This window comes from Notolabrus celidotus, chromosome 1 (genome assembly GCF_009762535.1).
Source record: "Notolabrus celidotus isolate fNotCel1 chromosome 1, fNotCel1.pri, whole genome shotgun sequence".
NCBI classification, from domain to species: Eukaryota; Metazoa; Chordata; class Actinopteri; order Labriformes; family Labridae; genus Notolabrus; species Notolabrus celidotus.
The window spans coordinates 228,772-256,355 of NC_048272.1; the positions used below are offsets into that span (position 1 = coordinate 228,772).

The 27,584-nt window shown below is 41.6% G+C and overlaps 1 protein-coding gene across 3 annotated transcripts; it reads left to right on the forward strand.

Annotated features, from left to right (window-relative positions):
• LOC117813751 lies at positions 1–23,248 on the forward strand. 3 transcript variants are annotated; one of them, XM_034684780.1, is made up of 4 exons: positions 1–2,533; positions 10,927–11,416; positions 12,335–12,762; positions 21,433–23,248. In XM_034684780.1, exons 1-4 carry the CDS (start codon positions 113–115, stop codon positions 23,134–23,136), a joined length of 5,043 nt encoding a protein of 1,680 aa, XP_034540671.1. In that variant the 5' UTR covers positions 1–112; the 3' UTR covers positions 23,137–23,248. The 3 variants fall into 3 exon arrangements, with proteins under 3 accessions (XP_034540671.1, XP_034540662.1, XP_034540680.1); XM_034684771.1 differs by having other exon boundaries at positions 10,927–12,762; XM_034684789.1 differs by lacking the exon at positions 21,433–23,248 and adding an exon at positions 13,011–13,659 and having other exon boundaries at positions 10,927–12,890.
• Positions 23,249–27,584: the final 4,336 nt, after the last annotated feature.

The following is a 27,584-nucleotide window of genomic DNA, read 5'->3' on the forward strand; positions in this document are numbered from 1 at the left end:
TAAACCAGGTTCAGAAACTGCAAGAGTTCACCCAGCAGGACTTAGAGCTGACCGTATTTACGTCACCAGCGTTTTTCAAGTTGAAATTAATCGCCAACAAAGAAAGATAGAAATGAACACACCAAGAGAACAAGAAAGGATGGACCAACAGTCAAATCTGGTCACTATTAATACACTTCGCCCAGTTGTCTGCATGTTCCTGGACCGCATCACGTCAGGAACATGGGAAACAGTGCAGACGGGGCGTTTAGACGAGGAGACAAAGACTATCCTCACAGATATGTTTGTGGATATCCTGGAGATTGTTGCTAAATCTCTCCTGGAGTTATTGAGGAACAGGCTAACAGAGGAGGAGAGAGGAGCCCAGAAGAGCCCTGAAGTATCAGAGGAGGAAGTGTACAAGCGTCTGGGTAACCTGGGTGAGATTGTCACACAGACTGTGGCGGAGGTGCAAGGTGTAGGTAACATCCGTTACTCGCGCACACAGGAGATGACGGAGCTTCTAGTCGCAGGAGTCACAGAGAGAGTCAACTCCAAACTCTCGCAAAGCTGCTACGGAGAAGACGTCGAGGAGCACAAGACTTCTCCGGGGATGGCAAAGAAGATGGCTTTACATTTCAAGAAGATCTTGAGGAAATGTGCTACGAAAATGTCAAAGATGCTTTCAAGAAAGAAGGCTGAGCAAGAGCAGGAGGAGGAGGAGGAGGAGCATGAAGGAGAGGTTAGATCTGTTCAAAGAGAGGAGGAGGAGGAGGTCATGTCAGTCACACAGACCCCTGGAACATCTCTGCAACAAGACAAACCAAGCTGTGTTGAGTCTAAAGCCAATGCATTTACTAAATCAGTAATATCTGTGAAGACCATCTTGGAGGAACACTTGAGACAGATAGATGGTGCTGCTGATGGAGACGGTCTGATTACAGAGGAAGACATGGAGCAGCTTAACTTAAAATCCTCCCAGGATTCAAAGGTAGTAGCAATACAGATTGTTGATATCCTGACAAATAGCTCTCAACAGGATGTGGTTAGCACACCGAATGAACAGGACAAATCAAAGACAGTGACACCAACCAGAAAATCACTCAGGAAGAGGATCGCCAGCAAAATCAAGGCTCTCTTTATCAGAAAATACGCCAGAGAGTCAATCCTGAGCGTGATGACCAAACTGAGTGACAAGGAAACCTCAAGTCAAAGAGAGATAGAAGAGGAACTATCAGTGGAGATTCTTCTTAACAGTGTTCATGAACTCGTGGACGACATGATGTCAAAGGTAGTTCTGGAAACCGGAAGCAGTTCAGAAGAGGATTGCCTGTTTGAGAAACTTGCCAGCTACATTTCCAGTGGAAAGCATGGCAGTGATGCTGAGGTGCTGAGTGAAGCCCTGGCTGATCATCTGATACCTGAAGAAGACATTGAAGTACAGTCTCAGGTGGAGATCCGGACAGAAGTAAAGGGTTTCATGAAGAGGATGAAGAACTGGCTCATTCAGCAGGTACAAAAGTGCAAAGGAAAGAAGGGAAACATCAGTATTGCTGTGAAACAGATCTCAAAGGTTGTGAGCATTCAGCCAGAAGAAACGAGTGCTCTGGAAGAAGAGACAGAGACTTTGACCTACATCAAACCTAAGAATAAGTCAAGCCAAAGTTCCACATCTCAGTGTAAGGAGGAGGAGGTCCCGGCAGTCACACAGACCCCTGTAACTTCTCTTCAAGAAGACGATAAAAGCAGTGTTGAGTCTAAAGCCAATGCATTTATTAAATCAGTAATATCTGTGAAGACCATCTTGGAGGAACACTTGAGACAGATAGATGGTGCTGCTGATGGAGACGGTCTGATTACAGAGGAAGACATGGAGCAGCTTAACTTAAAATCCTCCCAGGATTCAAAGGTAGTAGCAATACAGATTGTTGATATCCTGACAAATAGCTCTCAACAGGATGTGGTTAGCACACTGAATGAACAGGACAAATCAAAGACAGTGACACCAACCAGAAAATCACTCAGGAAGAGGATCGCCAGCAAAATCAAGGCTCTCTTTATCAGAAAATACGCCAGAGAGTCAATCCTGAGCGTGATGACCAAACTGAGTGACAAGGAAACCTCAAGTCAAAGAGAGATAGAAGAGGAACTATCAGTGGAGATTCTTCTTAACAGTGTTCATGAACTCGTGGACGACATGATCTCAAACGTAGTTCTGGAAACCGGAAGCAGTTCAGAAGAGCATTGCCTGTTTGAGAAACTTGCCAGCTACATTTCCAGTGGAAAGCATGACAGTGATGCTGAGGTGCTGAGTGAAGCCCTGGCTGATCATCTGATGCCTGAAGAAGACAATGAAGAAATGTCTCAGGTGGAGATCCGGACAGAAGTAGAGGGTTTCATGAAGAGGATGAAGAACTGGCTCATTCAGCAGGTACAAAAGTGCAAAGGAAAGAAGGGAAACATCAGTATGGCTGTTCAAGAGATCTCAAAGGTTGTGAGCATTCAGCCAGAAGAAACGAGTGCTCTGGAAGAAGAGACAGAGACTTTGACCTACATCAAACCTAAGAGTGACAAAAGAGTGAAGAGGGTGGCATTCGCCCCTGAGTGGGCAGTACCCCAACGATCCACACCTGACCATGCAGTACCCCAACCATCCACATCTCAGTGTGCAGTACCCCAAAGATCCACACCTGACCATGCAGTACCCCAACCATCCACATCTCAGTGTGCAGTACCCCAAAGATCCACACCTGAGCGTGTAGTACCCCAACCATCCACATCTCAGTGTGCAGTACCCCAAAGATCCACACCTGAGCGTGTAGTACCCCAACCATCCACATCTCAGTGTGCAGTACCCCAACAATCCACATCTCAGTGTGCAGTACCCCAACGACCCACACCTGAGCGTGTAGTACCCCAACCATCCATACTTGACCTTACAGTGCCCCAAAGATCCACACCTGAGCGTGTAGTACCCCAACCATCCACATCTCAGTGTGCAGTACCCCAACGACCCACACCTGAGCGTGTAGTACCCCAACCATCCATACTTGACCTTACAGTGCCCCAAAGATCCAAACCTGAGCGTGTAGTACCCCAACCATCCATACTTGACCTTACAGGACTTCAACGATCCACACCTCACACCCCCAAACTCCAAAACTGGGACCAACTGACATGTGAAATCATCGTGTTGGAGCTGTCACGCACAATCCTGAAAGATCTCCCCATCGATCAGACCCACAGCGCCTACAAAGCCACCGTAGCCAAGTTGACCAACATGCTCTGGACAGAGGTAAGAGGCTCAGAAGTTGGAGTGGATTTAAGTTCAGTGAACTTGAAGAAGATCTGCAAGAAGGTTGCCAAGGAGCTGTCTAAGACGGTAGGTGATGCGTTGCTCTGGAGGAGCCTGCTGTCACAGACTCAGTCATTGAACGAGGTAGTGGTGGAAACTCTGACTAAACAGCTTTTCCCAAAGAAGACCAGCGGCATCAAAAGGTTCTTCACACGTATATTCAAGCCCATCACTTCCCTCTTCAAACGTAACTAAAGAACCATCGATATGGGTTTACTCCGAGAACTTCGGTTTCCTCCCACAGTAACATCAAATGTTTCAAAAAATAAAAACAAAAAAACAAAAAATTAAATTTCTTAACTTGATTTTTTCAGAGTGAAAACAAAATGTGTTTCAATATATATATATGTGTGTGTCACTTCTTCTAAATGAATCTCTGAGTTTTTGGTTTTCCTCCCACAGTTTCTTAATAATAATAATACTAATAATAATAAAAATAATAATAAAAAAATATAATAATAATAATAATAATAATAATAATAATAATAATAATAATAATAATAATAATAATAATAATATTAATAAAAATAATAATAATAATAACAATATTAATAATAATAAAAATAACAATTACAATAATAATAATAATAAAATAATAATAATAATAATAAAAATAATAATAATAAAAATAATAATAATTAAAAAAAAAATAACAATAATAATAATAATAATAATAATAATAATAATAAAAAAAATAATAATAATAAAAAATAATAATAATAATAATAATAAAAAAAATAATAATAATAAAAACAAAAAAAAAAATAATAATAATAATAATAATAAAAAAAAAATAATAATAATAATAATAAAAAATAATAATAATAATAATAAAAAAAATAATAAAAATAATAATAATAATAATAATAATAATAATAATAATAATAATAATAATAATAATAAAAATAATAATAATAATAATAATGTCTTTAAATAATATTTTAGATACATTTCTTCCTCTTCACTGAGCTGCTTAAAAGAACAGGATGTTTAGTTAGTTGGATCTTACATGGTGGTAGTGTAACGCTGTAACTTGTTTAATCTCTTTGGAGCTGTTAAACTTCAACAATGTTAATTTGATTCTGAATTAATCAAACTGAAGGGCTGTCGGGAAGAAAGAGCACGAGACAACTTCTGCTGTGCGGTCGCGATGCCTTTAATGACTCTTCCTCAACGTAGGAAAACAGCACATTGAACTCATGTGACACCTTCGCTTCAACTCAAAACCATATCACCCTGAGCAACCTTAAAGAGGCAGTGCAATATATGAAATAGAAGTATTTGGAACTTCATTAAAGAACTCAATGATACAAATACTTCAACCAAAATAAATCTCATCTAACAGTAGTGTTACTAAGTAATGTTACATTCAGGTCAAAATGCCCTTTTAGCATATTGTGTGGCATCATTGTGTGGCGATTGTTCTGGACAGTATTTAACATTGTTTTGGATTGCTGCAATAATAATAAACATTCATTTGCATAAAGCAAGTATATTTGTCCACTCCCATGTTGTTAAGAGTATTAAAAACTTGAACATTTTCCCTTTAAGGTACATTTAGAACAGATAAAAAAATGTGAAATCGATTTGAGATTAATTGCCAGTTCACTATGACTACAATCATACGATTAAGTGAGATTAAATATTTGAATCGATTGACAGCCCTATTTTTTACATATTCTAGGCGTTTTATTATTCCAAATAAACTCTGATATTAGTTTGTGTATTGAAAAAAAGATTTGGACAAAAACACAGGAATACTCTGGAACAATGTCACTTCAAAGTCCAGAACCTGGTCTCCTGGGTTCACAGCTGATGAACGTGAAAGGCAAGGCAAGGCAGCTTTATTTGTATAGTGCATTTCATACATGAGGGCAACTCAATGTGCTTTACATTAAACATTAAAAGCATTGGAGACATTCAGACAGGCATAAAAGAACATCATTAAAATGACAAATATAATAAAACAGAAAAGAAAAGGAAAATTAGAAATATATTAAAAATTACATTAAAATGTTAATTTAAAGTGAGTTAAAATAATCTAAGATAGGAAGGCAGAGGTAAATAAAAAAGTCTTAATCTTTGATTTTAAAGAGGTGAGAGTTGGAGCAGACCTGCATCTTTCAGGGAGTGTGTTCCAGGTCTTGCGTAACATCACAGATCTGGTGGGCGATTTGCCCCGCCCCCAAAATTCTGTGCTCACAAAAAAGATAAGATAAGATAAGATATCCCATAATCGTCCAACATACAGGGAAATTTAAGTGTCACAGCAGCAAAGTACACAGTGCAAAAGAGTATAAAGCAAACAAGAGCCTATAAAATATAAATTATTAAAAAGTTATTAGCAATTAAAAATCAAAGAGGTAAAGATAAGCATATCTCACACACACACACACACACACACACACACACAAACACACACATATATATATATATATATATATATTATTGGTTATAGAGTCTGCACTGGAAAAAATGCCCCTCCAAAAACAAGGAAAAAAAACATAATTTAAGTTACTTTTACCTTGAAATAAGCACAAAAATCTGCCAATAGAAGAAGTGAAAATATTCTTGGTAAGATTTCTTAAAATAAGACGTAATATTTAGAAAACTGTGATCTTAAAATTAGCAGGGAAAACTTATTTTTAAGTAATATTGTCCCAGTATTTTAAAGTGTCTCAGAATAAAACAGGAAAGATAACAATTAGTATTTTTTCACTCAAAATAATATTTCTGCACTAATACATTTCATGTTCTTCATTAGAGATATATTCTCCTTAATGTGAGTTGTATTATAGCAGCACTTCTCTAGGTTTAAGACCATCTTGTTCTTGAAATAAGATGACAAAGTTGAATTGTCTCATGTTGAGATCTAATGTCTTCTCATAGTGAGCTGGATATACTAATATTCAGTCATGTTGTTCTTTAGGAGAAGACAGCTCTGCTCTAAAGGAGCTGTTTCATTGTGTGCATGGAGTTTGAGGACGAAGATTTATATCTGATTTAAAGAAACAGTGTCTGAAAACTGAAACCCACCCTTAAAAACAACTTCTCTTTCTTTCTTTCTTTCTTTCTTTCTTTCTTTCTTTCTTTCTGTCTTTCTGTCTTTCTTTCTTTCTTTGTTTCTTTCTTTCTTTCTTTTTTTCTTTCTTTCTTTCTTTCTTTTTTTCTTTCTTTCTTTCTTTCTTTTTTTCTTTCTTTCTTTCTTTCTTTTTTTCTTTCTTTCTTTCTTTTATCAATGGAGCTGTTTTCTGATAGATTCTCCAATAAAATGCATTTACTTAAATCATGATTATCCGTCTTCCACAAATAAGATCTCAGCTTGAAAAATGTCTGAAATGTTAAATAAACCTTGTTTCTTCTAAATTAAAACTCAAAACAAGATCATTTCAAGATTGTTTGACTGAACAAGATATTTAAGATGTCTTAACACAAGTCCCTCTATCTCACTCAAATGTTCCTTGTTAAGTAAATTTATCTTAAATCAAGAGGGAGAAGACATTTAGACTAAAATGAGACAATTTCACTTGGTAAGATTTTAAGTTTTTGCAGTGTGACCACTGCAGGAAGAAAAGACCTGTGGTATCTCTCTGTGAGACACCGCGGGTGAAGAAGTCTGTCACTGAACCAGCTACCCAGTGTTGTTATGGTCTCCTGGAGGAGGTGTAACGTGTTGACCATCAGAGAAGATAGCTTTGCTATCATCCTCCTGTCAGCCACCACCTCCACAGGGTCCAGTGGGCAGCCCAGGACAGAGCTGGCCTTCTTCACCAGTCTGTTCAGCTTCTTCCTGTCAGCAGCAGAGATGCTGCTTCCCCAGCAGACCACTCCAAAGAAGATGGCTGATGCCACCACAGAGTCAAAGAGGGACTTCAGAAGAGCCCCCTCCACACCAGAAGACCTGAGTCTCCTGAGCAGAAAGAGTCTGCTTTGTCCCTTCTTTATTGTTCAGGTGAACACCCAGGTACTTGTGAGATTTCACAATCTCAATGTCCTAATTCCCTGGATGTTCACTGGTGTGGGAGGAGGACATCAAAGCCTGGATGGCTTTAAACTTTTTAAATTTCAATGAAAAGAAAACAGAAGTGATGGTGTTTGGTCCCAGTGGCCCATGTGAACCCCCTACTGTTGACTTGGGCCCTTTGGCAGATTATTTGAAGCCAACAGTCTCAAACTTGGGTTTTAAGATGGACAGTGATTTTAAATTGGATCGGCAAATTAGCTCTGTGGTGAAGTCCAACTTTTTTCAGCTTAGGCAGCTGGCAAGGGTGAAGCCTTTTCTCCCTCCACTGGCTCCCTGTGCACTTTAGAGTCCATTTTAAGATTCTGTTATTTGTTCTTAAATCTTAAATCTCCAGCTGTGGTCGTTTTAAAGGGCTTTATAAATAAAGTTGAGTTGAGGGAGCTTGTGTCTTCTGAAATCCACCACCAGCTCTTTGGTCTTTCCTGCGTTGATGCTATGTTGTCTTTGAACTGTTCTCAAATAAATAAAGGCATTAAATGATTTGCAAAACATCAAACTCTGTTTCTTTATCATTAAAGGTGACATATCACGCTTTTTTCATCAACATATATTGGTCTAAGAGGTCCCCAAAACATGTCTTTAAAGTTTGTGCTCGAAAAAACACTTTGAAATCAGATTCTGGTCTGCCTGAAAAACCCTCTTCTTCAGTCCTCCTCAGAACGGTCTGTTTTCTTTCTGACCACGCCCCTCAGGAAGTGGGTGTGGCCTCGACTCTCCAGCACGTTGATCTAATGTTTACATGCTGGCTGAATATACACGGCTGCTCACAGACCCGCGTTACTTCAACCCTCTGAATCTGATCCAGAATCTGATCCTGACGGAGAGGCGCCTGCAGCAGGACCTTTCTGAACCATTGGTCACAGATTTAGTGTTTCTTGTTGTTTTATTTATCAGTATGTAGACGTGTGTCTTGGTACACAGCTACAATAACATGTAGCTATGTGGCTATGCTAACTAGCGCTAGCACTTATCCATGATAAATAAAAATCATCCACTAGATCTTCAAATCTGCAGACGTGGGGAGTAAAACCGACCTCTGCCAGAAAGGCAGCGGGACCTTTCTGAACCATTGGTCACAGATTTAATGTTTCATGTTGTTTTATTTTTTCAGTATGTTGACGTGTGTCTTGGTACACAGCTACAGCTACAGCTACAGCTACAGCTACAGCTACAGCTAAAGCTACGACATGTAGCTATGCTAACTAGCGCTATCACTTTTCCATGATAAATAAAAATCATCCACTAGATCTTCAAATCTGCAGACGTGGGGAGTCAAAGCGACCTCTGTGTTTATTAAGACAGCCTACAACTAGCATTCCTCCCTCCTAAGCTCCTTGTTAGCACACATGTGTGCAGGGAATGAAAAACGGAGGAGGGGTTGAGTTGTATTTTATACAGTCTATGGGCTGAACAAGCTCCGAGCTCTGACTTCCTGTTACAGACCGGATGGCGTTGTGACGTATGAAAAACACTGAAAACTGAAACGGCTGGTTTCAGCACACATTTACAGAAAGGTGGAGAAATCAGAACAGGGGCAGAATGGATTCTTTGACTTTTCAGGGGGTTTGTAGACAGGGACACAGATTTCAGGTAGAGAACCATTAAAAAGAACATTTTGCATGATATGTCACCTTTAAACATTTTAAACAGCATGAAGTTTTTTTTAGGAACTTGGGTTATTTATTTGATAAATATATCACTTAAAAGCATGCAAGATATGAAAATGTGAACCTGTGTGGAGGAAAAGCAGCAAATCTCCATAACTGAGGAACATTTTGTGACATTTTGTTGAATTGCATGAAGATATTTACCTGTAATAGAGTTGTTTTGATTGGTTGGCACGGTAACGGGGAACTTTGGGGGTGGGGAACTCGCTGTGACTATGATGTCATAAACAACATATGACATCATAGTCACGTGAAGATCAAAGGACAGCACCCTGAGCCAGCTACTTAAACCAGGTTCAGAAACTGCAAGAGTTCACCCAGCAGGACTTAGAGCTGACCGTATTTACGTCACCAGCGTTTTTCAAGTTGAAATTAATCGCCAACAAAGAAAGATAGAAATGAACACACCAAGAGAACAAGAAAGGATGGACCAACAGTCAAATCTGGTCACTATTAATACACTTCGCCCAGTTGTCTGCATGTTCCTGGACCGCATCACGTCAGGAACATGGGAAACAGTGCAGACGGGGCGTTTAGACGAGGAGACAAAGACTATCCTCACAGATATGTTTGTGGATATCCTGGAGATTGTTGCTAAATCTCTCCTGGAGTTATTGAGGAACAGGCTTACAGAGGAGGAGAGAGGAGCCCAGAAGAGCCCTGAAGTATCAGAGGAGGAAGTGTACAAGCGTCTGGGTAACCTGGGTGAGATTGTCACACAGACTGTGGCGGAGGTGCAAGGTGTAGGTAACATCCGTTACTCGCGCACACAGGAGATGACGGAGCTTCTAGTCGCAGGAGTCACAGAGAGAGTCAACTCCAAACTCTCGCAAAGCTGCTACGGAGAAGACGTCGAGGAGCACAAGACTTCTCCGGGGATGGCAAAGAAGATGGCTTTACATTTCAAGAAGATCTTGAGGAAATGTGCTACGAAAATGTCAAAGATGCTTTCAAGAAAGAAGGCTGAGCAAGAGCAGGAGGAGGAGGAGGAGGAGCATGAAGGAGAGGTTAGATCTGTTCAAAGAGAGGAGGAGGAGGAGGTCATGTCAGTCACACAGACCCCTGGAACATCTCTGCAACAAGACAAACCAAGCAGTGTTGAGTCTAAAGCCAATGCATTTACTAAATCAGTAATATCTGTGAAGACCATCTTGGAGGAACACTTGAGACAGATAGATGGTGCTGCTGATGGAGACGGTCTGATTACAGAGGAAGACATGGAGCAGCTTAACTTAAAATCCTCCCAGGATTCAAAGGTAGTAGCAATACAGATTGTTGATATCCTGACAAATAGCTCTCAACAGGATGTGGTTAGCACACCGAATGAACAGGACAAATCAAAGACAGTGACACCAACCAGAAAATCACTCAGGAAGAGGATCGCCAGCAAAATCAAGGCTCTCTTTATCAGAAAATACGCCAGAGAGTCAATCCTGAGCGTGACGACCAAACTGAGTGACAAGGAAACCTCAAGTCAAAGAGAGATAGAAGAGGAACTATCAGTGGAGATTCTTCTTAACAGTGTTCATGAACTCGTGGACGACATGATCTCAAAGGTAGTTCTGGAAACCGGAAGCAGTTCAGAAGAGGATTGCCTGTTTGAGAAATTTGTCAGCTACATTTCCAGTGGAAAGCATGGCAGTGATGCTGAGGTGCTGAGTGAAGCCCTGGCTGATCATCTGATACCTGAAGAAGACATTGAAGTAAAGTCTCAGGTGGAGATCCGGACAGAAGTAAAGGGTTTCATGAAGAGGATGAAGAACTGGCTCATTCGGCAGGTACAAAAGTGCAAAGGAAAGAAGGGAAACATCAGTATGGCTGTGAAACAGATCTCAAAGGTTGTGAGCATTCAGCCAGAAGAAACGAGTGCTCTGGAAGAAGAGACAGAGACTTTGACCTACATCAAACCTAAGAATAAGTCAAGCCAAAGTTCCACATCTCAGTGTAAGGAGGAGGAGGTCCCGGCAGTCACACAGACCCCCGTAACTTCTCTTCAAGAAGACGATAAAAGCAGTGTTGAGTCTAAAGCCAATGCATTTATTAAATCAGTAATATCTGTGAAGACCATCTTGGAGGAACACTTGAGACAGATAGATGGTGCTGCTGATGGAGACGGTCTGATTACAGAGGAAGACATGGAGCAGCTTAACTTAAAATCCTCCCAGGATTCAAAGGTAGTAGCAATACAGATTGTTGATATCCTGACAAATAGCTCTCAACAGGATGTGGTTAGCACACTGAATAAACAGGACCATTTAAAGACAGTGACACCAACCAGAAAATCACTCAGGAAGAGGATCGCCAGCAAAATCAAGGCTCTCTTTATCAGAAAATACGCCAGAGAGTCAATCCTGAGCGTGACGACCAAACTGAGTGACAAGGAAACCTCAAGTCAAAGAGAGATAGAAGAGGAACTATCAGTGGAGATTCTTCTTAACAGTGTTCATGAACTCGTGGACGACATGATGTCAAAGGTAGTTCTGGAAACCGGAAGCAGTTCAGAAGAGGATTGCCTGTTTGAGAAACTTGCCAGCTACATTTCCAGTGGAAAGCATGGCAGTGATGCTGAGGTGCTGAGTGAAGCCCTGGCTGATCATCTGATACCTGAAGAAGACAATGAAGTAAAGTCTCAGGTAGAGATCCGGACAGAAGTAGAGGGTTTCATGAAGAGGATGAAGAACTGGCTCATTCGGCAGGTACACAAGTGCAAAGGAAAGAAGGGAAACATCAATATGGCTGTGAAACAGATCTCAAAGGTTGTGAGCATTCGGCCAGAAGAAACGAGTGCTCTGGAAGAAGAGACAGAGACTTTGACCAACATCAAACCTAAGAATAAGTCAAGCCAAAGTTCCACATCTCAGTGTAAGGAGGAGGAGGTCCCGGCAGTCACACAGACCCCCGTAACTTCTCTTCAAGAAGACAAACCAAGCAGTGATGAGTCTGAAGCCAATGCATTTATTAAATCAGTAATATCTGTGAAGACCATCTTGGAGGAACACTTGAGACAGATAGATGGTGCTGCTGATGGAGACGGCCTGATTACAGAGGAAGACATGGAGCAGCTTCATTCAAGATCCGACCAGGATTCAGAGGAACTAGCTATAGAGATTGTTGAGATCCTGACAAATAGCTCTCAACAGGATGTGGTTAGCACACAGAATGAACAGGACAAATCAAAGACAGAGACACCAACCAGAAAAACACTCAAGAAGAGGATCACCAGCAAAATCAAGGCTCTCTTAATCAGAAAATACGCCAGAGAGTCAATCCTGAGCGTGACGACCAAACTGAGTGACAAGGAAAACTCAAGTGAAAGAGAGACAGAAGAGGGATCATATTCAGAGACTCTGCTTGACAGTGTTGATGAACTCATGAACGACATGATGTCAAAGGTAGTTCTGGAAACCAGAAGCAGTACAAAAGAGGATTGCCTGTTTGAGAAATTTGTCAGCTACATTTCCAGTGGAAAGCATGATAGTGATGCTGAGTTGCTGAGTGAAGCCCTGGCTGATCATCTGATGCCTGAAGAAGACAATGAAGAAATGTCTCAGGTGGAGATCCGGACAGAAGTAGAGGGTTTCATGAAGAGGATGAGGGACTGGCTCATTCAGCAGGTACAAAAGTGCAAAGGAAAGAAGGGAAACATCAGTATGGCTGTTCAAGAGATCTCAAAGGTTGTGAGCATTCAGCCAGAAGAAACGAGTGCTCTGGAAGAAGAGACAGAGACTTTGACCTACATCAAACCTAAGAGTGACAAAAGAGTGAAGAGGGTGACATTCGCCCCTGAGTGGGCAGTACCCCAACGATCCACACCTGACCATGCAGTACCCCAACCATCCACATCTCAGTGTGCAGTACCCCAAAGATCCACACCTGAGCGTGTAGTACCCCAACCATCCACATCTCAGTGTGCAGTACCCCAACGACCCACACCTGGGCGTGTAGTACCCCAACCATCTATACTTGACCTTACAGTGCCCCAAAGATCCACACCTGAGCGTGTAGTACCCCAACCATCCACATCTCAGTGTGCAGTACCCCAACAATCCACACCTGAGCGTGTAGTACCCCAACCATCCATACTTGACCTTACAGGACCCCAACGATCCACACCTCACACCCCCAAACTCCAAAACTGGGACCAACTGACATGTGAAATCATCGTGTTGGAGCTGTCACGCACAATCCTGAAAGATCTCCCCATCGATCAGACCCACAGCGCCTACAAAGCCACCGTAGCCAAGTTGACCAACATGCTCTGGACAGAGGTAAGAGGCTCAGAAGTTGGAGTGGATTTAAGTTCAGTGAACTTGAAGAAGATCTGCAAGAAGGTTGCCAAGGAGCTGTCTAAGAAGGTAGGTGATGCGTTGCTCTGGAGGAGCCTGCTGTCACAGACTCAGTCATTGAACGAGGTAGTGGTGGAAACTCTGACTAAACAGCTTTTCCCAAAGAAGACCAGCGGCATCAAAAGGTTCTTCACACGTATATTCAAGCCCATCACTTCCCTCTTCAAACGTAACTAAAGAACCATCGATATGGGTTTACTCCGAGAACTTCGGTTTCCTCCCACAGTAACATCAAATGTTTCAAAAAATAAAAACAAAAAAACAAAAAAATTAAATTTCTTAACTTGATTTTTTCAGAGTGAAAACAAAATGTGTTTCAATATATATATATGTGTGTGTCACTTCTTCTAAATGAATCTCTGAGTTTTTGGTTTTCCTCCCACAGTTTCTTCAAATTAAAAAATAAAGTATAAAAGGTTCTAAAAAAAAAAAAAATAATAATAATAATAATAATAATAATAATAATAAAAAAATAATAATAATAATAATAATAATAAAAATACTAATAATAATAAAAATAATAATAAAAAAAATATAATAATAATAATAATAAAAAATAATAATAATAATAATAATAATAATAATAATAATAATAATAAAAATAATAATAATAATAATAATAATGTCTTTAAATAATATTTTAGATACATTTCTTCCTCTTCACTGAGCTGCTTAAAAGAACAGGATGTTTAGTTAGTTGGATCTTACATGGTGGTAGTGTAACGCTGTAACTTGTTTAATCTCTTTGGAGCTGTTAAACTTCAACAATGTTAATTTGATTCTGAATTAATCAAACTGAAGGGCTGTCGGGAAGAAAGAGCACGAGACAACTTCTGCTGTGCGGTCGCGATGCCTTTAATGACTCTTCCTCAACGTAGGAAAACAGCACATCGAACTCATGTGACACCTTCGCTTCAACTCAAAACCAGATCACCCTGAGCAACCTTAAAGACGCAGTGCAATATATGAAATAGAAGTATTTGGAACTTCATTAAAGAACTCAATGATACAAATACTTCAACCAAAATAAATCTCATCTAACAGTAGTGTTACTAAGTAATGTTACATTCAGGTCAAAATGCCCTTTTAGCATATTGTGTGGCATCCTTGTGTGCCGATTGTTCTGGACAGTATTTAACATTGTTTTGGATTGCTGCAATAATAATAAACATTCATTTGCATAAAGCAAGTATATTTGTCCACTCCCATGTTGTTAAGAGTATTAAAAACTTGAACATTTTCCCTTTAAGGTACATTTAGAACAGATAAAAAAATGTGCAATCAATTTGAGATTAATTGCCAGTAAACTATGACTACAATCATACGATTAATTGAGATTAAATATTTGAATCGATTGACAGCCCTATTTTTTACATATTCTAGGCGTTTTATTATTCCAAATAAACTCTGATATTAGTTTGTGTATTGACTTAAAAAAAGATTTGGACAAAAACACAGGAATACTCTGGAACAATGTCACTGCAAAGTCCAGAACCTGGTCTCCTGGGTTCACAGCTGATGAACGTGAAAGGCAAGGCAAGGCAAGGCAGCTTTATTTGTATAGAGCATTTCATACATGAGGGCAACTCCATGTGCTTTACATTAAAACATTAAAAGCATTGGAGACATTCAGACAGGCATAAAAGAACATCATTAAAATGACAAATATAATAAAACAGAAAAGAAAAGGAAAATTAGAAATATATTAAAAATTACATTAAAATTTTAATCTAAAGTGAGTTAAAATAATCTAAGATAGGAAGGCAGTGGCAAATAAAAAAGTCTTAGTCTTTGATTTTAAAGAGGTGAGAGTTGGAGCAGACCTGCAGCTTTCAGGGAGTGTGTTCCAGATATGTGGAGCATAATGACTAAACGCTGCTTCACCATGTTTCCTTCTGACTCTAGGGACTGAAAGCAGACCAGGACCTGATGACCTCAGAGGTCCAGGTGGTTCATAAAGTAGCAGCAGATCAGCCTAAACCGTTCAGGTCTTTATAAACCATCAGCAGGATTTTAAAGTCTATTCTCTGACAGACAGGAAGCCAGTGTAGAGATCTAAAGGCTGATTTATACTTCTGCGTCTCCCCTACGCAGCAGGGGCTGACGCGGACATGAGCCCCACATACTTGTGCGTCGGTGTGTCCGTGTCGCGCAGCAATTCTCCGCCGAAACGCCTGAGGGCAGTGCGGTCTCTCTGATAGCCGGCCGCCTGCTTCCGGTCCCGCCACGATCTCTGTTTACTTTTCCACAGAGATTCAGAGCGTGTTCTGTTAATCTACAGCTGATACATGTTGCTGTTTATCATACAGACATGATTACATGAAGAATAGAGAGGAGGAGATGAAATACACGGCCGATGTGCAGCATATGTCCGGGATCCCGGAAGTGTTGTAAATGCGGGAAAGACAAAGCTGCTGAGCGGACCAATCACAGAGCTTGCGGTCCGCGTCGGCTCTACAGGGAGTTACATTTTGGAGGAGGTGCACGTCAGCTACGTGCGTAGGCCTCGGCGTAGGTACAGGAGCTACGCAGACCCCCGGCGTAGGGTACGCCGTTGATTCAACGCAGAAGTATAAATCAGCCTGAAGAACTGGAGTGATGTGGTCTACTTTGTTGGTCCTTGTTAGGACTCGAGCAGCAGCATTCTGTATGAGCTGCAGTCGTCTGATGGACTTTTTAGGAAGTCCTGTAAAGACCCCGTTACAGTAGTCTAGTCTGCTAAAGATAAATGCATGGAGGAGTTTTTCTGCATCCTGCTGAGACATGAGTCCTTTAATCCTTGATATATTCTGAAGGTGATAGTAGGCGGACTTTGTAATTGTCTTAATGTGGCTGCTGAAATTAAGGTCTGAGTCTATGACTACACCAAGGTTTCTGGCTTGGTTTGAACATTTCATCTGTGCAGATTGGAGCTGAGCAGTAACCTTTAACCTTTCTGTGTGGAACGTGCTGACATCAACTCTAACAGATGAAGGCTGCTAACCAGTTACTCATCTGTTTCGGGGCCTCTTTTAGATACCCCCCTCTACAGTTAGAAGTACTTCTCCAGTCCATTAATTCACTCTCACAAGCTGGACTTCTGTTCACGATCGAGCTCCTGGACTGAGACTCCACTTGGGACCTCCTGCTGAGACATGAGTCCTTTAATCCTTGATATATTCTGAAGGTGATAGTAGGCGGACTTTGTAATGGTCTTAATGTGGCTGCTGAAATTAAGGTCTGAGTCTAAGACTACACCATGGTCCAGTGGGCAGCCCAGGACAGAGCTGGCCTTCTTCACCAGTCTGTTCAGCTTCTTCCTGTCAGCAGCAGAGATGCTGCTTCCCCAGCAGACCACTCCAAAGAAGATGGCTGATGCCACCACAGAGTCAAAGAGGGACTTCAGAAGAGCCCCCTCCACACCAGAAGACCTGAGTCTCCTGAGCAGAAAGAGTCTGCTTTGTCCCTTCTTTATTGTTCAGGTGAACACCCAGGTACTTGTGAGATTTCACAATCTCAATGTCCTAATTCCCTGGATGTTCACTGGTGTGGGAGGAGGACATCAAAGCCTGGATGGCTTTAAACTTTTTAAATGTCAATGAAAAGAAAACAGAAGTGATGGTGTTTGGTCCCAGTGGCCCATGTGAACCCCCTCCTGTTGACTTGGGCCCTTTGGCAGATTATTTGAAGCCAACAGTCTCAAACTTGGGTTTTAAGATGGACAGTGATTTTAAATTGGATCGGCAAATTAGCTCTGTGGTGAAGTCCAACTTTTTTCAGCTTAGGCAGCTGGCAAGGGTGAAGCCTTTTCTCCCTCCACTGGCTCCCTGTGCACTTTAGAGTCCATTTTAAGATTCTGTTATTTGTTCTTAAATCTTAAATCTCCAGCTGTGGTCGTTTTAAAGGGCTTTATGAATAAAGTTGAGTTGAGGGAGCTTGTGTCTTCTGAAATCCACCACCAGCTCTTTGGTCTTTCCTGCGTTGATGCTATGTTGTCTTTGAACTGTTCTCAAATAAATAAAGGCATTAAATGATTTGCAAAACATCAAACTCTGTTTCTTTATCATTAAAGGTGACATATCACGCTTTTTTCATCAACATATATTGGTCTAAGAGGTCCCCAAAACATGTCTTTAAAGTTTGTGCTCGAAAAAACACTTTGAAATCAGATTTTGGTCTGCCTGAAAAACCCTCTTCTTCAGTCCTCCTCAGAACAGTCTGTTTTCTCTCTGACCACACCCCCTCAGGAAGTGGGTGTGGCCGCGGCTCTCCAGCACGTTGATCTAATGTTTACATGTTGGCTGAATATACACGGCTGCTCACAGACCCGCGTTACTTCAACCCTCTGAATCTGATCCAGAATCTGATCCTGACGGAGAGGCGCCTGCAGCAGGACCTTTCTGAACCATTGGTCACAGATTTAGTGTTTCTTGTTGTTTTATTTGTCAGCATGTCGACGTGTGTCTTGGTACACAGCTACAATAACATGTAGCTATGTGGCTATGCTAACTAGCGCGAGCACTTATCCATGATAAATAAAAATCATCCACTAGATCTTCAAATCTGCAGACGTGGGGAGTAAAACCAACCTCTGCCAGAAAGGCAGCGGGACCTTTCTGAACCATTGGTCACAGATTTAGTGTTTCATGTTGTTTTATTTGTCAGTATGTTGACGTGTGTCTTGGTACACAGCTACAGCTACAGCTACAGCTACAGCTACAGCTACAGCTACAGCTACAGCTACAGCTACAGCTACAGCTACAGCTACGACATGTAGCTATGCTAACTAGTGCTAGCACTTTTCCATGATAAATAAAAATCATCCACTAGATCTTCAAATCTGCAGACGTGGGGAGTCAAAGCGACCTTTGTGTTTATTAAGACAGCCTACAACTAGCATGCCTCCCTCCTAAGCTCCTTGTTAGCACACATGTGTGCAGGGAATGAAAAACGGAGGAGGGGTTGAGTTGTATTTTATACAGTCAATGGGCTGAACAAGCTCCGAGCTCTGACTTCCTGTTACAGACCGGATGGCGTTGTGACGTATGAAAAACACTGAAAACTGAAACGGCTGGTTTCAGCACACATTTACAGAAAGGTGGAGAAATCAGAACAGGGGCAGAATGGATTCTTTCCATTCTCAGGGGGTTTGTAGACAGGGACACAGATTTCAGGGAGAGAACCATTAAAAAGTCCATTTTGCATGATATGTCACCTTTACACATTTTAAACAGCATGAAGTTTTTTTTTTTAGGAACTTGGGTTATTTATTTGATAAATATATCACTTAAAAGCATGCAAGATATGAAAATGTGAACCTGTGTGGAGGAAAAGCAGCAAATCTCCATAACTGAGGAACATTTTGTGACATTTTGTTGAATTGCATGAAGATATTTACCTGTAATAGAGTTGTTTTGATTGGTTGGCACGGTAACGGGGAACTTTGGGGGTGGGGAACTCGCTGTGACTATGATGTCATAAACAACATATGACATCATAGTCACATGAAGATCAAAGGACAGCACCCTGAGCCAGCTACTTAAACCAGGTTCAGAAACTGCAAGAGTTCACCCAGCAGGACTTAGAGCTGACCGTATTTACGTCACCAGCGTTTTTCAAGTTGAAATTAATCGCCAACAAAGAAAGATAGAAATGAACACACCAAGAGAACAAGAAAGGATGGACCAACAGTCAAATCTGGTCACTATTAATACACTTCGCCCAGTTGTCTGCATGTTCCTGGACCGCATCACGTCAGGAACATGGGAAACAGTGCAGACGGGGCGTTTAGACGAGGAGACAAAGACTATCCTCACAGATATGTTTGTGGATATCCTGGAGATTGTTGCTAAATCTCTCCTGGAGTTATTGAGGAACAGGCTTACAGAGGAGGAGACAGGAGCCCAGAAGAGCCCTGAAGTATCAGAGGAGGAAGTGTACAAGCGTCTGGGTAACCTGGGTGAGATTGTCACACAGACTGTGGCGGAGGTGCAAGGTGTAGGTAACATCCGTTACTCGCGCACACAGGAGATGACGGAGCTTCTAGTCGCAGGAGTCACAGAGAGAGTCAACTCCAAACTCTCGCAAAGCTGCAACGGAGAAGACGTCGAGGAGCACAAGACTTCTCCGGGGATGGCAAAGAAGATGGCTTTACATTTCAAGAAGATCTTGAGGAAATGTGCTACGAAAATGTCAAAGATGCTTTCAAGAAAGAAGGCTGAGCAAGAGCAGGAGGAGGAGGAGGAGGAGGAGGAGGAGCATGAAGGAGAGGTTAGATCTGTTCAAAGAGAGGAGGAGGAGGAGGTCATGTCAGTCACACAGACCCCTGGAACATCTCTGCAACAAGACAAACCAAGCAGTGTTGAGTCTAAAGCCAATGCATTTACTAAATCAGTAATATCTGTGAAGACCATCTTGGAGGAACACTTGAGACAGATAGATGGTGCTGCTGATGGAGACGGTCTGATTACAGAGGAAGACATGGAGCAGCTTAACTTAAAATCCTCCCAGGATTCAAAGGTAGTAGCAATACAGATTGTTGATATCCTGACAAATAGCTCTCAACAGGATGTGGTTAGCACACTGAATGAACAGGACAAATCAAAGACAGTGACACCAACCAGAAAATCACTCAAGAAGAGGATCACCAGCAAAATCAAGGCTCTCTTTATCAGAAAATACGCCAGAGAGTCAATCCTGAGCGTGATGACCAAACTGAGTGACAAGGAAACCTCAAGTCAAAGAGAGATAGAAGAGGAACTATCAGTGGAGATTCTTCTTAACAGTGTTCATGAACTCGTGGACGACATGATCTCAAACGTAGTTCTGGAAACCGGAAGCAGTTCAGAAGAGGATTGCCTGTTTGAGAAACTTGCCAGCTACATTTCCAGTGGAAAGCATGGCAGTGATGCTGAGGTGCTGAGAGAAGCCCTGGCTGATCATCTGATGCCTGAAGAAGACATTGAAGTAAAGTCTCAGGTGGAGATCCGGACAGAAGTAGAGGGTTTCATGAAGAGGATGAAGAACTGGCTCATTCGGCAGGTACAAAAGTGCAAAGGAAAGAAGGGAAACATCAGTATGGCTGTGAAACAGATCTCAAAGGTTGTGAGCATTCAGCCAGAAGAAACGAGTGCTCTGGAAGAAGAGACAGAGACTTTGACCTACATCAAACCTAAGAATAAGTCAAGCCAAAGTTCCACATCTCAGTGTAAGGAGGAGGAGGTCCCGGCAGTCACACAGACCCCCGTAACTTCTCTTCAAGAAGACAAACCAAGCAGTGATGAGTCTAAAGCCAATGCATTTATTAAATCAGTAATATCTGTGAAGACCATCTTGGAGGAACACTTGAGACAGATAGATGGTGCTGCTGATGGAGACGGTCTGATTACAGAGGAAGACATGGAGCAGCTTAACTTAAAATCCTCCCAGGATTCAAAGGTAGTAGCAATACAGATTGTTGATATCCTGACAAATAGCTCTCAACAGGATGTGGTTAGCACACTGAATAAACAGGACAAATCAAAGACAGTGACACCAACCAGAAAATCACTCAGGAAGAGGATCGCCAGCAAAATCAAGGCTCTCTTTATCAGAAAATACGCCAGAGAGTCAATCCTGAGCGTGACGACCAAACTGAGTGACAAGGAAACCTCAAGTCAAAGAGAGATAGAAGAGGAACTATCAGTGGAGATTCTTCTTAACAGTGTTCATGAACTCGTGGACGACATGATCTCAAAGGTAGTTCTGGAAACCGGAAGTAGTTCAGAAGAGGATTGCCTGTTTGAGAAACTTGCCAGCTACATTTCCAGTGGAAAGCATGGCAGTGATGCTGAGGTGCTGAGTGAAGCCCTGGCTGATCATCTGATGCCTGAAGAAGACATTGAAGTAAAGTCTCAGGTGGAGATCCGGACAGAAGTAAAGGGTTTCATGAAGAGGATGAAGAACTGGCTCATTCAGCAGGTACACAAGTGCAAAGGAAAGAAGGGAAACATCAGTATGGCTGTGAAACAGATCTCAAAGGTTGTGAGCATTCAGCCAGAAGAAAGGAGTGCTCTGGAAGAAGAGACAGAGACTTTGACCTACATCAAACCTAAGAATAAGTCAAGCAAAAGTTCCACATCTCAGTGTAAGGAGGAGGAGGTCCCGGCAGTCACACAGACCCCCGTAACTTCTCTTCAAGAAGACAAACCAAGCAGTGTTGAGTCTAAAGCCAATGCATTTATTAAATCAGTAATATCTGTGAAGACCATCTTGGAGGAACACTTGAGACAGATAGATGGTGCTGCTGATGGAGACAGTCTGATTACAGAGGAAGACATGGAGCAGCTTCATTCAAGATCCGACCAGGATTTAGAGGAACTAGCAATAGAGATTGTTGAGATCCTGACATATAGCTCTCAACAGGATGTGGTTAGCACACAGAATGAACAGGACAAATCAAAGACAGTGACACCAACCAGAAAAACACTCAAGAAGAGGATCGCCAGCAAAATCAAGGCTCTCTTAATCAGAAAATACGCCAGAGAGTCAATCCTGAGCGTGACGACCAAACTGAGTGACAAGGAAACCTCAAGTGAAAGAGAGACAGAAGAGGGATCATATTCAGAGACTCTGCTTGACAGTGTTGATGAACTCATGAACGACATGATGTCAAAGGTAGTTCTGGAAACCAGAAGCAGTACAAAAGAGGATTGCCTGTTTGAGAAATTTGTCAGCTACATTTCCAGTGGAAAGCATGACAGTGATGCTGAGTTGCTGAGGGAAGCCCTGGCTGATCATCTGATGCCTGAAGAAGACAATGAAGAAATGTCTCAGGTGGAGATCCGGACAGAAGTAGAGGGTTTCATGAAGAGGATGAGGGACTGGCTCATTCAGCAGGTACAAAAGTGCAAAGGAAAGAAGGGAAACATCAGTATGGCTGTTCAAGAGATCTCAAAGGTTGTGAGCATTCAGCCAGAAGAAACGAGTGCTCTGGAAGAAGAGACAGAGACTTTGACCTACATCAAACCTAAGAGTGACAAAAGAGTGAAGAGGGTGACATTCGCCCCTGAGTGGGCAGTACCCCAACGATCCACACCTGACCATGCAGTACCCCAACCATCCACATCTCAGTGTGCAGTACCCCAAAGATCCACACCTGAGCGTGTAGTACCCCAACCATCCACATCTCAGTGTGCAGTACCCCAAAGATCCACACCTGGGCGTGTAGTACCCCAACCATCTATACTTGACCTTACAGTGCCCCAAAAATCCACACCTGAGCGTGTAGTACCCCAACCATCCACATCTCAGTGTGCAGTACCCCAACAATCCACACCTGAGCGTGTAGTACCCCAACCATCCATACTTGACCTTACAGGACCCCAACGATCCACACCTCACACCCCCAAACTCCAAAACTGGGACCAACTGACATGTGAAATCATTGTGTTGGAGCTGTCACGCACAATCCTGAAAGATCTCCCCATCGATCAGACCCACAGCGCCTACAAAGCCACCGTAGCCAAGTTGACCAACATGCTCTGGACAGAGGTAAGAGGCTCAGAAGTTGGAGTGGATTTAAGTTCAGTGAACTTGAAGAAGATCTGCAAGAAGGTTGCCAAGGAGCTGTCTAAGAAGGTAGGTGATGCGTTGCTCTGGAGGAGCCTGCTGTCACAGACTCAGTCATTGAACGAGGTAGTGGTGGAAACTCTGACTAAACAGCTTTTCCCAAAGAAGACCAGCGGCATCAAAAGGTTCTTCACACGTATATTCAAGCCCATCACTTCCCTCTTCAAACGTAACTAAAGAACCATCGATATGGGTTTACTCCGAGAACTTCGGTTTCCTCCCACAGTAACATCAAATGTTTCAAAAAATAAAAACAAAAAAACAAAAAAATTAAATTTCTTAACTTGAATTTTTCAGAGTGAAAACAAAATGTGTTTCAATATATATATATGTGTGTGTCACTTCTTCTAAATGAATCTCTGAGTTTTTGGTTTTCCTCCCACAGTTTCTTAATAATAATAATACTAATAATAATAAAAATAATAATAAAAAAATATAATAATAATAATAATAATAATAAAAATAATAATAATAATAAAAATAATAAAATAATAATAATAATAATAATAATAAAAATAATAATAATAATAAAAATAATAATATTAATAAAAATAAAATAATAATAAAAATAATAATAATAATAAAAATAATAATAATAATAAAAATAATAAAAATAATAATAATAATAATGTCTTTAAATAATATTTTAGATACATTTCTTCCTCTTCACTGAGCTGCTTAAAAGAACAGGATGTTTAGTTAGTTGGATCTTACATGGTGGTAGTGTAACGCTGTAACTTGTTTAATCTCTTTGGAGCTGTTAAACTTCAACAATGTTAATTTGATTCTGAATTAGTCAAACTGAAGGGCTGTCGGGAAGAAAGAGCACGAGACAACTTCTGCTGTGCGGTCGCGATGCCTTTAATGACTCTTCCTCAACGTAGGAAAACAGCACATCGAACTCATGTGACACCTTCGCTTCAACTCAAAACCATATCACCCTGAGCAACCTTAAAGAGGCAGTGCAATATATGAAATAGAAGTATTTGGAACTTCATGAAAGAACTCAATGATACAAATACTTCAACCAAAATAAATCTCATCTAACAGTAGTGTTACTAAGTAATGTTACATTCAGGTCAAAATGCCCTTTTAGCATATTGTGTGGCATCCTTGTGTGGCGATTGTTCTGGACAGTATTTAACATTGTTTTGGATTGCTGCAATAATAATAAACATTCATTTGCATAAAGCAAGCATATTTGTCCACTCCCATGTTGTTAAGAGTATTAAAAACTTGAACATTTTCCCTTTAAGGTACATTTAGAACAGATACAAAAATGTGCAATCAATTTGAGATTAATTGCCAGTTAACTATGACTACAATCATACGATTAAGTGAGATTAAATATTTGAATCGATTGACAGCCCTATTTTTTACATATTCTAGGCGTTTTATTATTCCAAATAAACTCTGATATTAGTTTGTGTATTGGCTTAAAAAAAGATTTGGACAAAAACACAGGAATACTCTGGAACAATGTCACTGCAAAGTCCAGAACCTGGTCTCCTGGGTTCACAGCTAATGAACGTGAAAGGCAAGGCAAGGCAAGGCAGCTTTATTTGTATAGAGCATTTCATACATGAGGGCAACTCAATGTGCTTTACATTAAACATTAAAAGCATTGGAGACATTCAGACAGGCATAAAAGAACATAATTAAAATGACAAATATAATAAAACAGAAAAGAAAAGGAAAATTAGAAATATATTAATTTAAAGTGAGTTAAAATAATCTAAGATAGGAAGGCAGAGGTAAATAAAAAAGTCTTAGTCTTTGATTTTAAAGAGGTGAGAGTTGGAGCAGACCTGCAGCTTTCAGGGAGTGTGTTCCAGATATGTGGAGCATAATGACTAAACTCTGCTTCACCATGTTTCCTTCTGACTCTAGGGACTGAAAGCAGACCAGGACCTGATGACCTCAGAGGTCGAGGTGGTTCATAAAGTAGCAGCAGATCAGCCTAAACCGTTCAGGTCTTTATAAACCATCAGCAGGATTTTAAAGTCTATTCTCTGACAGACAGGAAGCCAGTGTAGAGATCTAAAGGCTGATTTATACTTCTGCGTCTCCCCTACGCAGCAGGGGCTGACGCGGACTTGAGCCCCACATACTTGTGCGTCGGTGTGTCCGTGTCGCGCAGCAATTCTCCCCCGAAACACTAGAGGGCAGTGCGGTCTCTCTGATAGCCGGCCGCCTGCTTCCGGTCCCGCCACGATCTCTGTTTACTTTTCCACAGAGATTCAGAGCGTGTTCTGTTAATCTACAGCTGATACATGTTGCTGTTTATCATACAGACATGATTACATGAAGAATAGAGAGGAGGAGATGAAATACACGGCCGATGTGCGGCCGATGTCCGGGATCCCGGAAGTGTTGTAAATGCGGGAAAGACAAAGCTGCTGAGCGGACCAATCACAGAGCTGAGGTGCACGTCAGCTACGTGCGTAGGCCTCGGCGTAGGTACAGGAGCTACGTAGACCCCCGGCGTAGGGTACGCCGTTGATTCAACGCAGAAGTATAAATCAGCCTTAAGAACTGGAGTGATGTGGTCTACGTTCTTGGTCCTTGTTAGGACTCGAGCAGCAGCATTCTGTATGAGCTGCAGCCGTCTGATGGACTTTTTAGGGAGTCCTGTAAAGACCCCGTTACAGTAGTCTAGTCTGCTAAAGATAAATGCATGGAGGAGTTTTTCTGCATCCTGCTGAGACATGAGTCCTTTAATCCTTGATATATTCTGAAGGTGATAGTAGGCGGACTTTGTAATTGTCTTAATGTGGTTGCTGAAATTAAGGTCTGAGTCTAAGACTACACCAAGGTTTCTGGCTTGGTTTGAACATTTCATCTGTGCAGATTGGAGCTGAGCAGTAACCTTTAACCTTTCTGTGTGGAACGTGCTGACATCAACTCTAACAGATGAAGGCTGCTAACCAATTACTCATCTGTTTCTTGGCCTCTTTTAGAAACCCCCCTCTACAGTTAGAAGTACTTCTCCAGTCCATTAATTCACTCTCTCAATCTGGACTTCTGTTCACGATCGAGCTCCTGGACTGAGACTCCACTTGGGACCTCACTGGAGGTCTTCTGGGAAACTCCAAAAGTGAAATAATTGGACTAATCCATCATTCCAGTCACACCAGCTGCAGCCCTGACTCAAGTCTTTTCCCGTTCCAGCTGTTGGACCAGGCGCCTGATGACTCAGGGCCTCCTTTAGTTCTCCTTCCTGGTGATGAAAGGAGGCGAGCATCCAAGTGTCAACATCGATGTGCTGTAAGTGGTCAACATCCTTTTGATTCCTACAACTTCAAATTTAGGAAGAGGGATTGTGTCCTAAGAGGTCAAGGTGGGTTCGGACTCTGGATGTTGTTACCTCCGCCCTGCTCTGCTCTGATTGGCCGGTTGGGTAGGTTTGTTTACCTTATATTGCTGCACAGCACAAAACTCTCCCACTCAGCGCTTGATTTAACGCAGCTACAGTCTCATAAAACAACATTAGCACTGCAGTAACATGTACGCCGTTATTAAGCCTTTGAGCGAGCACGCCAAACGACTTTAACGATGATATAATGCTTCACTTCTATGGAAACCCTGCAAAGTTAATTTGAGCTGAAAGGAGGATTTACTGTCTCAGTTTGCTTCATTCAGTGCTGACATGCAGAATACTTTAAACTGAAGTGACAGCATTAAATATAACAAAACAATCACATCTTGGGTTTGTTCTCCACTGGAGCTGCCATGTGTCATTACAGGGCGCATGCTTCTCTCCACATCTGGCGCGTGATTAGTAGAGGATTATAGGCAATGTAAACGGTGATGTACAGTCATGGGCAAAAGTTTAAGAATGACACAACTATTAATTTTCACAAAGTCTGCTGTTTCAGTTTTTATAATGGTAATTTGCATATAGTCCAGAATGTTATGAGGAGTGATCAGCTCAACTGCAATTAATTACAAAGTCCCTCTTTGCCTTGAAAATGAACTTTATCACCAAAAACACATTTCCACTGCATTTCAGCCCTGCCACAAAAGGACCAGCTAACATCATTTCAATGACACACAGGTGTCACACACATTAACACAGGTGTGGGTGTTGATGAGGACAAGGCTGGCGATCAATCTGTCATGATTGGGTGACTGGACACTTTAAAAGGAAGATGGTGCATGACACCATTGTTCCTCATCTGTTAGCCATGGTTACCTGCAAGGAAACACGTGCAGCCATCATTGCATTGCACAAAAAGGGCCTAACAGGGAAGTATATAGCAGCGAGTAAGATTGCACCTCAGTCAACCGTCTATCCAATTATCAAGAACTTCAAGGAGAGAGGTTCAATTGTTGCCAAACAGGCTCCAGGGCGCCCAAGAAAGTCCAGCAAGCGCCAGGACCGTCTCCTGAAGGTGTTACAGCTGCGGGATCGGGCCACCACCAGTGCAGAGCTTGCTCGAAATGGCAGCAGGCAGGTGTGAGATTTTGGTCTGCCTGAAAAACCCTCTTCTTCAGTCCTCCTCAGAACACTCTGTTTTCCCTCTGACCACGCCCCCTCAAGAAGTGGATGTGCCTCGGCTGTCCAGCACGTTGATCTAATGTTTACATGTTGGCTGAATATACACGGCTGCTCACAGACCCGC